Genomic DNA, 14,128 nt, shown 5'->3' with positions numbered 1-14,128 from the left:
CAGATTTAAAACCATATAGGCAAGATAAGATAAGTAAGTCTCCTATTTTAAGTCAAATTATTGGAAGAAATTATGCAAACTCCAATAAAATTTTTTAAAAAACTACCTCAGTGGTACTGGAAGTAGAAATTTTAATATAATCAATAAGATCAGTTGTAGCATGTACCTGAAAATAGATCCAGCCATCAACAGAGAGAAGACGTTCCCGGTGTTGAACTTCTATGTCACCACCAAAAAGTAAAACTGGAAAAGGGGTTATTAGGGTAGTTTCCCTCAAATATACTCGGGCGTACCGTATCTGCATAAAACAGAGAGGAAAAAAACACTTTAAAGCCTAAAAATATAAAAAATTCATTTATCTGTTTCATGTAAGCATTTTTCTATAATTTGCTACTATATATTTTAAATCAGGTTTTATAAAGCTACATGTCTACATTCTCTTATGTGCATAATTTGTCAATTTTATAATAATCACAGTCACCACCTGTGCATTTATAGTATTAAGAGGATTTTAAACATTAATTGTAAGGCTGAATTATATACCTTGAACACAAATGAGACTATGAACAAGCGATTTTATGCTAATGCTGTTAAATAATTAATGCAACAATAAAATTATGATTAAGTTTCAGAGTGTCTGGTTTCTAAAGCAAGGTTCAGCAATGGCCATTAGTCAGGAATTTGTTATGTTTTACACATTTAAGTTTGATAATATGCTGGGAGTTATTCAAGCCAATGCTTGAAATTATGGAACTTTATTAATTTAATGAGCTATGATTCAAAAGGTTGACTGTTTTAATTGTAATCTACAAATATTTGCTATTCAATTATCTTAGGTTGCACTGTGACTCAAACTGTTGCCACATCATATATAGTTCTATCCCATCCCATATCTCCCTTATTTGGAAATATGGAAAAAAGACATGTTATATGTTTTTGTTGAGAAACCATGTACATCTTGATTTCAAATATAAACAAACATGAATAGCTCAATTTAAGAACCAAATACGATATCTGCTGAGCATCCTAATTTCTTATGACTGATTTCTAGAATAATGCCCTGAGTATTGGAATTTAAGAATGAGTACTTTACCTTCTCCTGGTATAAAAGCCATCCATAAGTTTGCAAATCTCGATTTACTGAGGATGGATGTACTTGTGCTTTGCCTTGGGCTGTCTCCACAATGCAAGCCAATTTTTCTGTAACATCAACTGATTTTGTATAGATTATCTTCCCCACATTGTCATACAGTCCAGCAGTAAGTACAGCTTTAAGAAGGGCAATTTCTTGGAAGGAAAGGGTCTGTGAGGCTCTGTTTCCTTCCAAGCCACTGGAAGTTGTAGATGATAAAAATCCTGCTGCCTTAACCAACTTTATTAACTCCTGCTTTACATCCTGGATTGGTTTGTTGAAAAGAGACAAGATCATAATTAAAATAGAGAAGGTGCCAAACAAGCTTGTATTTTATATTACTGTTTCCTATCAAAATTGACAGGATGACAAAAAGCTAAAAAGAGAATTACGACATGATCCAGCAAACTCACTCCTGGGCCTATTTCTGGAAAAAACAAAAACACTAACTTGAAAAGATACATGAACAATGTTCATAGCAGCACCATTTACAATAGCCAAGATATGGAAAAAACCCAAATGTCCATCAACAGATGAATGGATAAAGAAGATGATGTATGTATATACAAAGGAATATTACTCAACCGTAAAAAAAGAATGAATTTTTGCCATTTGCTACAACTTGGATGGACCTGGAAGGCATTATGCTTAGTGAAATATGTCAGACCGAGAAAGACAAATATAGTATGTTATCACTTATATGTGGAATCTAAAAAATAAAACTAGTGAATATAACACAAAAGAAACAGACTCACAGACATAGAGAACAAGCTAGTGGTTACCAGTGGGGAGAGGGAAGGAGGGAAGGGCAAGATAGGGATAGGGGACTAAGAGGTACAAACTACTATGTATAAAATAAGTAAGTTACAAGGATATATTGCCAGCACATGGAATACACCCAATATTTTATAATAACTATAAATGAACCATAATCTTTAAAATTTGTGAATCACTATGTGATACACCTGAAACTTATTAATACTGTAAATCAGCTATACCTCAATTAAAAAAAAAAAGCCTTTGTGGAAATTTGGCATGCTAAAATTTTTCATTTATAGCCTTATTATAAATATTAATATTTGTTAAATATTTTCCTAGTCCATCATATTACTAAGTAAAGCCAGCAGCATAAAGTATATATCTTGGGCTTCCCTGGTGGCACAGTGGTTAAGAATCCACCTGCCAATGCAGGGGACACAGGTTCGAGCCCTGGTCCAGGAAGATCCCACATGCCGCAGAGCAATGAAGCCCGTTACACCACAACTACTGAGCCTGTGCTCTAGAGCTGCGAGCCACAAATACTGAGCCTGCATGCCACAACTACTGAAGCCCACGCTCCTAGAGCCTGTGCTCTGCAATGAGAGGCCACCGCAGTGAGAAGCCCACACACCGCAACGAAGAGGGGCCCCCACTTGCTGCAACTAGAGAAAGCCTGCGCACAGCAATGAAGACCCAATGCAGCCAAAAATAAATAAATAATTTTTTTAAAAAAGTATATATTTTTGTGCATTAGTCTTTGTATAAATAATATTTTGTTAGTTTAGCAAACTGTTCGGATTATGCATTTTATTAATATATCAGTTTATTTTCAAGTTTAGCACCAGCCAAAACTTGTGAAGAAATGTCTTAATATATTACTATTTCTCAAGTTCCATAAATATCTAATATTGTAATAAAATTTTAGACAAAAGACGAAAAGACAACCCTCAGAATGGGAGAAAATATTTGCAAACGAATCAACGGACCAAGGGTTAACCTCCAAAATATATAAACAGCTCATGCAGCTCAGTATTAAAAAAACAAACAACCCAATCCAAAAATGGGCAGAAGACCTAAATAGACATTTCTCCAAAGAAGACATACAGATGGCCAAGAGGCACATGAAAAGCTGCTCAACATCACTAATTATTTGAGAAATGCAAATCAAAACTATAATGAGGTATCACCTCATACTGGTCAGAATGGCCATCATCAGAAAATCTACAAACAACAAATGCTAGAGAGGGTGTGGAGAAAAGGGAACCCTCTTGCACTGCTGGTGGGAATGTAAATTGATACAGCTACTATGGAGAACAGTATGGAGGTTCCTTAAAAAACTAAAAATAGAATTATCATATGACACAGCAATCCCACTACTGGGCATGTATCTGGAGAAAACTGTAATTCAGAAAGACACATGCACCCCGATGTTCATTGCAGCACTATTTACAATAGCCAGGTCATGGAAGCAACCTAAATGCCTATCGACAGACGAATGGATAAAGAAGATGTGGTACATATACACAATGGAATATTACTCAGTCATAAAAAGGAACGAAATTGGGTCATTTGTAGAGACGTGGAGGGACCTAGAGACTGTCATACTGAGTGAAGTAAGAGAGAAAAACAAATATCGTATATTAACACATACATGTGGAATCTAAAAAAATGGTACAGATGAACCGGTTTGCAAGGCAGAAATAGAGACACAGATGTAGAGAACAAAAGTATGGACACCAAGGGGGGAAAGTGGAGGCGGGGGAGAATGGACTGGGCGATTGGGGTTGACATATATACACTAATATGTATACAACAGATGACTAATAAGAACCTGCTGTATTAAAAAAAAATAAAATTCAAAAAAAATTTTTAGTAAAAATAAAAATGAAATCCTGCCATTTGCAGCAGTGTGGATGGATCTAAAGAGTATTATGCTTAGTGAAATAAGGCAGACAGAGAAAGACAAATATTGTATGATATCACTTACTTGTGGAATCTAAAATAAACAAATGTATACAGCAAAACAGAAAGAGACAGATACAGAGAACAAACAAGTGATTACCAGTGGAGGAAGGGAAAGGGGGAGGGGCAAGATAGAGATGTGGAATTAAGAGATATACACTAGTATGTATAAAACAGACAAGCAACTAGGATATATTGTACATCCCAGGGAGTTATAGCCATTATTGTGTAATAACCTTTAATGGAGTATAAACTATAAAAATACCAAATCACTATGCTGTATACCTAAAATGAATATTATGTTGTAAATCAACCGTATGTCAGTTAAAACAAAATTAACAGTATGCCAAATTTTCAGTTAACTACAGCCCAAATTACATTAGGGAGGAAAAAAAAGATACTGGAAAGTCAAGGATTAAATGGAGTCATCTGATTCTGTAACATCAACTGATTTTTGTATAGATTATCTTCCCGACTTTAGATGTCATAAAATAAGAATGCCTAAAATGTGAGAGCAATAAAAATGTACCTGAACACATTTTCATTCAGTCTATTTACTTCCACAGTAGGTCTCCTTTCAACATTTTTACTCAGTAAGGATGGTCACATAGAGAACACTAAGAAGAATTACAGAGGACTCTGATCCTAGACTGCAAGAACCTTCTTCATTTGTCTCTGGGAAACATTTTAATTTCCTAAAGAACTCTGACAAAGTTTATTAATGGCAAAAATCTAAACTTGTTGCCTATAATCTTTTTCTACCTCTAGTAGTGCCAATCAACTAAAATACTACAGGGAGGATGAGCATTTTAAAGTAAACAGGATACAAGTGATTAAAAGGTGAAGTGTACATTTAGGATTTACTTTAGGCTTCTGGTTTGGGACTTAAGGGACTTTAAGTCCAGGAGAGGAAAGACCAAACAGACAGTTGCTGCCACACCACAAGGTTGGTAAAGAGATTGAAAACCTTGCAGCCCAGGGGAGGTGAAGAAAAGGCTCATAGAAGGAAGGGGGTGGGAGGCAACTTGGAGGTTGGGAGGAAGTGGAGTGGAGATAAAGGAGTGTTGATTAGCTCTCCATATCTTGAACCCCAGTCAGCTGGCCCAGAGGCATCTGTTTCTTCAATTTATCCCTTTTTCTGCTTCAAGGACAAAGTTTATTCCACTTAGCAAAGTCCCTGCTGTCATCTCAGCAGTTATTTTATTTTTATTTATTTTTTCTTGCATTCTTCAAGTCTACTGCATATCTGACATTATAGAAATACACTGTTAGGCTAATCTAATAATCTAGTTTTTATTCATTAATTAAAAAATATTGACTAAGCACCTAATAGATGCTTAGATACTAGGTTTAGCAGTTATTTTAAATCACACACACAAAAACTGGTCAAATTATATGGGAATAAAAATATTTTTTAACCTTTTAAAATATGAGCATAGAATAGGGGAATTATGTGAGAGGTTAGGGGAATTATGTGAGAGGTTATGAATACTTTTATAGCATGTCTGCACTAAACACCATTTCCCTTTAAATGTACTAAACTTGAGACATCAATCAAACAATGTGTGGACCTTGTGTGGATCATGATTTGAACTAGCTGTAAAGAAACATTTATGAGATAATCAGGGATATTTAAATATTGTATAGTTGATGATATTAAGGAATTATTTTTTAAGGCATGGTAATGTTAAAGAAAAAAATAGTCCTATACTTCAGAGATATATAACAATCTGATGCCTGGGATTTGCTTCAAAATAATCTAGAGGACAGATAGTGGATTAACAGGAGTATAAGTAAAACAAGGTTGAGCACATGTTGATAATTATGGAGGCGGGAAATGAGTACCCAGGAGTTCCCTATACTATTTTGTATGTTTGAAAATTTCCATAATAATTAAAAATAAAATCTGATTATCAGAGTTGAGAAAAACTATACAATATCCCCAATTCAATTCCATTTTTTAAAATGAGAAACTGAGAATTAACCTTCCCCAAGCTGAGCTGCTGAATAGACAACTATCCTAATTCCCAAGCTACTGTTATTTCTATGAAATCATGTTGCATCTTTGATTATTTCCTGAATATATTATGATGGTTACATACTATTTTGAATCACTGTGTAATACAGGTTAACTGCTGGGATAAACAAAACAAAAAATCACAAATGTATTAATTCAGCAAATGTTTATTAAACCCTTACTATGTGTCAAGCACTATACTAGGCATTTCTTTTTCCAAATTAATCCTATTGACTGTATGACCCTGAATTAAGATAGTTGCATTAAGACTTACTTCTAGGGGGCTTCCCTGGTGGCGCAGTGGTTGAGAGTCCGCCTGCCGATGCAGGGGACACGGGGTCGTGCCCCGGTCCAGGAAGATCCCCCGTGCCAGGGAGCGGCTGGGCCCGTGAGCCATGGCCGCTGAGCCTGCGCGTCCCGAGCCTGTGCTCCGCAACGGGAGAGGCCACAGCAGTGAGAGGCCCGTTTACCGCAAAAAAAAAAAAAAAGAAAAAAAAAAGACTTACCTCTAGGGTTAACAGTGATGTTCTATTAAGAAAGTTCCTCCGGCAATATGCTATTTCAGAACGATAGCCTCCTTCTTGCCGTGCTTTCTTCCATCTACATAAGTAAAATGACCAAATTTTAATATGTTTCCAAACTCTTTTTCAGATTACTAACCAAAGCTTTAATTACATTATAATCATATCAAAAGAGGAAGTTTTAGGAACTAGCCAATTGTATGTAAGAATTTCAATAACAATACAGATGTTTTTTGTTCATGTATAACAGTAAGTTAATAACTTCAAATACAAGGTAATATACACATAATAATACAGAGTACATTGTTCGTAAATTTTAGGATTATAAAAATGTGAATCTTTAAAATAATTCAACTTGACAGATGCAGTAACTAAAAATAAATTTAAATCTTAAATGTATCCTTTTAATAAAAGTCAAAAATAAATTTTTTTAAAAAGTAAATACCCTCAGGTTTGACCTACTGACAAAACCCAGATTATTTATTTACCCCAGATATGCATTGTAGATCGTCAGATGGTCTGAATCTGCCATAGCCAAAGCTGATTTTGCAAGATCTGCTTCATCTTTTCGACCAATTGGTGTGGTAAAGGGAGACTTCTCTGTCATAACTGCAGCTAGTGTTGCCTATCCATAAATAACCAAAAAATTTATCATTAGAGAGGTATATATTGAAAGCTGATTTGAAATAGAAAGCAAATCATAAAACAATTGCACTTTCAAGTTGCATGTTCCTTCTTTTCAATTTATCGTGTTCTATAATAGCTACATATTTTCATTTTAATTAGTTACTTTTAGTTTCATTTTATGTAATTTTAAACATTTATCACTTTACTTTTTACAGCATCTTTGTGGGTAGGGAAGTAATACCACCAGAATCAGAGATTTTAAAAAATGAATATTTGTGTGATTTATAGTCTGTCACACAGTTAAAAGAAATCCCTTAATCACAGCTCAGAGATCTTGACTCCTAGCCTGAATTTCCATTGCCTGCAATGCAATTTAAATACTTCTTACATAATCTGGACTACATAACAACCCATTTGTTGTTGTTGCAGCTTTTCAGATCAACTGTCATGGCAGAGGATATTTCTTGGACTCAACACAATTCTGGTGAGTATCTATATCTGATACTAGAAAAAAAGAGACTAGAGTAAGTCATACTCTCTCCATTTCATTTTCAAACAGCCTTGATTTGTAGTCCCAGAAAAGGCCACAACTTGATATAGCTGGAAAGTTGGAATGGCAGAGCATGCATATGAGCCAAGAGATTCAGACAGAGTCACAAAGTTTGTTAATTCTGAGATAATTTGAGAAAACAGAATTGCTGGTAATTGCTAGCTCAGAGGTAACTCAGAAAAAAGGAAGTTTTTGATTCTACTTATGTGTGGAGTTCAAAACGCTCTAAGAATCACTTACTATGTATTCAATTAAGTAAATATTTCAAGTGGGATGTTTGATAGCAAAAGTCTAGACAAGCCAAAACCCTTTTACAAAATAGTACCTACAATACACTTAGTAAATGGATGATTTTCTTGTATATAAATATAAAAAGTTAAATATTCAAAAATTCTCATTAAGCATTTAGATTTCCTGGTTTTAATGTAAGTACAGACATTCTGTTTAGTTAAAAAAAATAAAAGTTAAAATTTGTTTCTAAACTTAATACTTCCCCAGCTAAAATGATAGTTACAGTGAAGAAGCAGCAGTGTTGTTTGTCTTACCACTGGATCAAGACAGCCAAAAATGGCACCAAAAATAAGCATCTTGCCAATTTTGACATTCACAGGCAAAGCTGCAAGGTGTTGGCCCAATGGAGTCAGTTTAGGCTCATTTAGTTCACAAGCTCCAATTTTTCGGAGTAAATTCATTGCATTGCTGATTACTTGAAGTTGAGGAGGATCTAAAGCTTTGGACAGGAAATCTTCAGGAGAACCAAGATTGCATTTCTGCAGATTGAAAAAGTGATAAATTAGTATGTGATCAGAAAGAATTAACAAAGAGATGGTCAAACTGGAACTAAATTTAAGTAAAATTTTAAGCAAAGTGGATAAATGTCTGTGTCTATTAAGGGAGTAGGAAAGAGGATGAGATCTTCCAGTCCATATTTTTAGTTTCTTCATTTCTGATTTTTATAGAATCAAAAATCTGAGAACTGAAGGATATTATAGATCTTTCAGAGTAGGAAACCTTTGGTCTAGGCCAGGATTTCTCAAGTCCAGCTCTATTGTTATTTGGGGCCAGATAATTCTGTTTTAGGGGACCGTGCTGTTCATTGTAGAATGTTTAGCAGCATCCCTGGCCTTGACCCACTAGATGTCCATAGCATGGTCTCCCTCTTCCCCCAGTTCTGACAACCCAAAATGTTTCTTGACATTCCCGTTTTTCCCTGGTGAGCAATATCGTCCCCAGTTGAGAACTACTGGTCTAGGTTATGAGTCTATATTTTCATCTATAAAGTATGAGTGCTTATGGCAGACTTAAAGCACAGTGGGTTTACTTATAAAAGATAGGGGAAGGGGGCATTTATTAAAGAGTAAATAAAATACTTGAAAATCTAGAGCAACAGAAGGTAAGATAAGTTTAAGTCTTCTTCCCACCTGCCCCGCCCAGAAAGGGGTGAAGAACAAAAAATTCATCTAAGTTCCTTTGGGATTACCATAATATGAAGACATAATTCCTCCAAAGGCACACGCAAGATTTCAGGAACAGAATAGTCCATAAAGCCTTCAAATCTGAAAAATAAAATAAAATAATACTAAATACATACTATCAGTAATGTCACACTGCATTGATTTATGTTTTTAATTTCTGGGCTATGCCATACCTTTCTCTCGTGTACATTCGGAAACAGAAGCCACCTCTGACGCGCCCAGCTCTCCCCTGGCGCTGCAGAGCACTTGCTTTGCTGACAAACGTCTCCACCAAAGAACTCATCTGACTGCTTTCATGGTACCTAGAGAAATGTTTTAGGAGAGAATATGTAGATAATTGACTGAAATCAAAATCTGAAAAAACTGGAAATATTTGACTCTAAAATTAAGTTGAAGATTAGATTGCCTCTTAATTATGCAATAAGAATTATTTGAGAGTTTGAGAAATGCCACTGTGAACGTTACAATTCAACGCACCTTTCACAAGATACAGTTCAACCCTGAAAACACCTCCTCTACAGGTACAATTAAAAAAATCAAGAGTTTATTTTGTACTGGATAGTCATACTCACTTCCAAATATTGCTCAAGTTTTCTAATATTAGGGACAGTGTATATAGATTACAATAGACTACTAAGGTGGTCTCCCTTATTTGTGAAATATAAATATTAAAACATTTATAAAGTAATAATCTTTCTGTTGAAGATTCAGTTAATCTATTATGTACCAATTACTGTACTAGGCACTTTCAATTATGAAATTTTAATTTTTCCCATTTACATATGAGGAAACTGATGATTATAACTGATGGTCATATTACTAGCTCAAGATTATAGATCAGAGATTCATAATCCAACTCTGATTCTAAAACTCATGCTCTTTTTTTTTGTAATCCCATAAATAATGCTTTTGTAAAACATTAAGTTATAAACTAATTTACAAAATCTATGTTCTGAATATTTTCTAAGCACTTTTCTAAAAGTAGCAGTACATTGTTATTACTTACGGGAAAACTGATGACATGAATTTTAACATTTATTCTCAGATATTTTAAACTTCCCTACAGTTTCTCTGAGACTTTTTGTTTTGGGCAGAATTAGGACATTTGAGATTTTCCTGATATGATTCTGTGATCTAGTGCTTGCTTCAGCAGCACATGTACTAAAATTGGAATGATTCTGTGATGTCTCCTAAGAATTCAAGAGTCCCAAGCCCTCTTCAGGTTCAAAAAATGTTTTGATCTGGAAAATTCAGACTTACTTATTTTCTTTCGTTCTTCCAGTATCAATTACAAATACAACATCTGGAATAGTGATACCCGTCTCTGCAATATTTGTTGCTAAAACAATCTGAAAATAAAAAGCCAAAACATTTAGGTAACAACTTTCAGCAATGTGCCATCATTTAAACTTCTTTGGATAGTTTAGCCAATGAATTTTTAAAAATGAATTTCAATTTTATTTACAAAAATTCACAATCTAATTGCTATTACTGTGTAATCTAAATTTGCTCTAATTAATTTTATCACCTTAGCTTATTAATTAAAGTTATAGATTCTTATTCCAACAAAAATACCATTCCCCTAATTCTAGTCAGTCATCTTAAAAATGACATACGTGGAATGAGAAACTGGATCAGAGAATGGAGACTGCTCAGCAGAAACTTCACAGTTAAGTAGAAAAAAAAAAGTAATAGTTCTTCAGTAAGAAGAACTGGTGGGTTGTTGCCCTGGCTCTGCTACTTATTAGCTTTGTGACCTGGGCAAGTCATTTTACCTCTCTGGCCTCCAATAACCTGACCTGCAAATTACAAGGTAGAAATATATGATTTCTTAAGTCTTTTTCTAGCTCAAAATTTCTTAATGGTGATGGCTGAATAGTGCAATCTTCTTGTGGCTTTTTTGTTTGTTCTTTTTTTTCTTTTCTGTTGAGTCCTTGGAGATAAAACATTTAGGAAATTCTAGGTCAAATTCAATATATTATGGCTCTATCTCAATACTGAATGCTTGCTTTTCTTACTCATTTATCCTAGGAAACAGAACCCAGATTATTAAGATTTAGATGGGACCTAGGTGATCAAATTTTTTAGAGGTGGAATTCTTTTCTTAAGACAAAATGTTACAGGGAAGCCAAATGTTACAGATCAGAGCACACAGCCTCTGAACCCCTGGAGTTTTCAGAGCACAGTTAGAAAACCGTAAATTTAATCCAGCTGTTTAAAGATGAGAAAGGAAGCTGAGTGGGTTGCCAAAGGTCACATACAGGGCAGCAGCTTAGGGACAAGAACCCAGGCTTCGTGCATTAGAGTCCAGGCTCTTGCTGGGAGCTCTGTGTTCCCCAGAGTTTCTACATTGTGCTCTTTTTTTGCCCCCCCCCCCCCCCCCCCCCCCCCCCCCCCCCCCCCGCCTAAGAGAGGGTCAAAATCTGAGAAACTCTCTTTGTCAAGTATCTCTTCATTCAGCATCCGAACAGAGGAGACAATGAAAATACTTAGATTGTTTCCTAACCTAATGGTCTCTGTATTACAAAAATAATCAGGGCTGAGTAGCAAAGAGAAAAAAGAATCCTCCCAGGATTCAAGTAGCTCCTGATCTCCAACATCCTTTGTGATACCTTCTTTAAGGAATAGTAGTGATTTTTCTTTTCATAAGCAACATCCATGCCATATTTTTAAACTACCACTCCCCTAAAGTTATTAATAATATATAATATAAACATAAACACCTAATATAAATTGAATTTTAATATTGGGTTCACTTTTGATTATGTTAAGCTGCAGAGCATCTGGAGTCTGCATGCACTATAAAGCACTTAATATTAATAACTGTCTTTGATGATAAAAAGTCATAACACTTTTATGAAATATTCTCAGTTGGATCACATATAAATTTGCTGTACTGAATTTTACCTTCCTGACTCCTTGAGGAGGAAGTGTGAATGCTGCAGCTTGATCCTGAGTTGAAAGAATAGAATGCAGAGCTATCACTTTATATCTGAAAGTTAAAATCATAGTTCTTAGCAAGAGTTTCTCTTTAGAAGACACTGCAAAGAATAATAAAATTTATTTGCAAATAGAAAGCAATTTTTAAATTTTTTATTATGAAAAATTTTAAACACACACAAAAGTTCTGAAAATGGTACAGTGAAACCCCATATATACTCATCAAAGAGAAAAAACTTAATATGAATGAATTATATGGAATGTAGGGTTTAAAGAATTTTTAAAACATATTCTGATGCTGAAGTGATAACCATAACAGCGGTAATAAACTGTATCAAAACAGGCATAGTAAAAAGCCAATTCAATATGTATGGATGATGGGCTTCCCTGGCGGCGCAGCGGTTGAGAGTCTGCCTGCCGATGCAGGGGACGCGGGTTCATGACCCGGTCCGGGAAGATCCCACATGCCGCGAAGCAGCTGGGCCCGTGACCCATGGCCGCTGAGCCTGCACGTCCAGAGCCTATGCTCCGCAACGGGACAGGCCACAACAGTGAGAGGCCTGTGTACCGCAAAAAACAAAAAACAAAAAACAAAAAAACAATATGTATGGATGGGCTTCCCTGGTGGCACAGTGGTTAAGAATCCACCTGCCAATGCAGGGATCATGGGTTCAAGCCCTGGTCCAGGAAGATCCCACATACCCTGAAGCAACTAAGCCCGTGTGCCACAACTACTGAGCCTGCGCTCTAGAGTCCACAAGCCACAGCTACTGAAGCCCATGCACCTAGAGACTGTGCTCTGCAACAAGAGAAGCCACCACAATGAGAAGCCAGCGCACTGCAACGAAGAGTGGCCCCTGCTCGCCGCAACTAGAGGAAAGCCCGCACACAGCAATGAAGACCCAATGCAGCCAAAAATAAATAAATAAATTTATTAAAAAGAAAAAACAAGTGCTTCAAAGATATTAAAAAAAAAATGTATGGATGATAAACTGCAATGCTGTTAGGGTTTTGCACCATCCAGTGGGCTGGGGAGGGGAGTCACCATCTTACTCTTAACCACAGGATTCCCTCTGCTTAATCATATTGAGAAAATAAAACAAATGTAGAAATAGTACCTAAAAATTTTAGTAGATAAAATGCTACAATAGAAATGTTAAAAAGAGCTTTGCCATGGACAATTTTAACTAAAGGTGAAAAGACTTTGAAAGTTCTGATCAAGAGTTTTAATGTGCGAAACATTTTTCTGTTTTAAAACTACCAGGAATATAATGAAGATCTGTAGTTACCGTTCTGGAAAAAATCTTCTGTCAGTTGATAAGAGATCATACAACTGTTGAATATGAGCAAGGCCTGGTAAAAAGATCAGTACTGCTCCTTCAACATTTTTGAACTGGGGACTTCTGTCTGAAATTTTTAAAAAGATACAATATTCAGAAATAAGGAACAGCATATAAGATATTAATAGAACATCTCCAGTTAGTAGAAAAGTTTTATCAAAACAAATGGAGACACATCAGAAATAGATACATACCTAAATATGTAAGAAGTTCCAAAATGAGATCCAGGTTGATTTTATGAGGATTCATGTAGAGAATAGCATGCTGAGTGCGGCTGCTGTACTTTTGGTAAAATGGATTTAAATCATCACTTGTTCCAGTCTGAACTGGGATGTATTCCTAAAAGAAACAAATCAGAAAAAGCCAAACAAAAATATTATGTATTTTTATAAGACAAAGAAGGAATAAAGGACCTATTTGCATTCATTCAAATCTGTATTTTCTCATTGTCACTATTATTTTGTTAAAATATAGCAAGAATACAATTTTTAACAGAATTAAAGTATTATAAAATTTCATCTCTCCTATTAATTTCATTTCATACAGTCCCCTTAAGTATAGCAAACCTTTTTATCTTGGCATGTAAACCCTAAATTAAAAAAGAAATGAAGAAAAACAGAACAATGGAAGCATTGTTCTGTGGCAGCTGAAAAGCAGCCTGGCCAAGAGAGGTCATAATAACTTTATTAAGTAATTTACACCTGCCTCATTCCTTCTAGATTCTACTTTGGTTGCTGAATTCCAATCATCTTCTTTGAAATACTACTTTTAATTTTTTAAAGTCTTTTAGTTTCTAATTTCTATC

General features: G+C 35.2%; 1 protein-coding gene across 1 annotated transcript in view; it reads right to left on the bottom strand.

Annotated features, from left to right (window-relative positions):
- DHX29 (DExH-box helicase 29) overlaps positions 1–14,128 on the bottom strand; it is a 48,526-nt gene that overhangs the window by 3,875 nt on the left and 30,523 nt on the right. Inside the window, exons 15-25 of the mRNA XM_007469276.1 lie at positions 13,518–13,662; positions 13,273–13,390; positions 11,951–12,035; positions 10,304–10,392; positions 9,217–9,345; positions 9,049–9,124; positions 8,114–8,338; positions 6,880–7,016; positions 6,377–6,470; positions 1,094–1,396; positions 167–298 (exon numbers count right to left, since the gene is read on the bottom strand). Coding sequence (XP_007469338.1) covers positions 167–298; positions 1,094–1,396; positions 6,377–6,470; positions 6,880–7,016; positions 8,114–8,338; positions 9,049–9,124; positions 9,217–9,345; positions 10,304–10,392; positions 11,951–12,035; positions 13,273–13,390; positions 13,518–13,662 — 1,533 coding nt within the window. The remainder of the gene's footprint in view (positions 1–166; positions 299–1,093; positions 1,397–6,376; positions 6,471–6,879; positions 7,017–8,113; positions 8,339–9,048; positions 9,125–9,216; positions 9,346–10,303; positions 10,393–11,950; positions 12,036–13,272; positions 13,391–13,517; positions 13,663–14,128) is intronic.

Source organism: Lipotes vexillifer, unplaced genomic scaffold, assembly GCF_000442215.2.
Source record: "Lipotes vexillifer unplaced genomic scaffold, Lipotes_vexillifer_v1.1 scaffold810, whole genome shotgun sequence".
NCBI lineage: Eukaryota > Metazoa > Chordata > Mammalia > Artiodactyla > Lipotidae > Lipotes > Lipotes vexillifer.
Note: the sequence above shows the minus strand (reverse complement) of the source record. Positions and strands in the feature narration are given on the sequence as shown.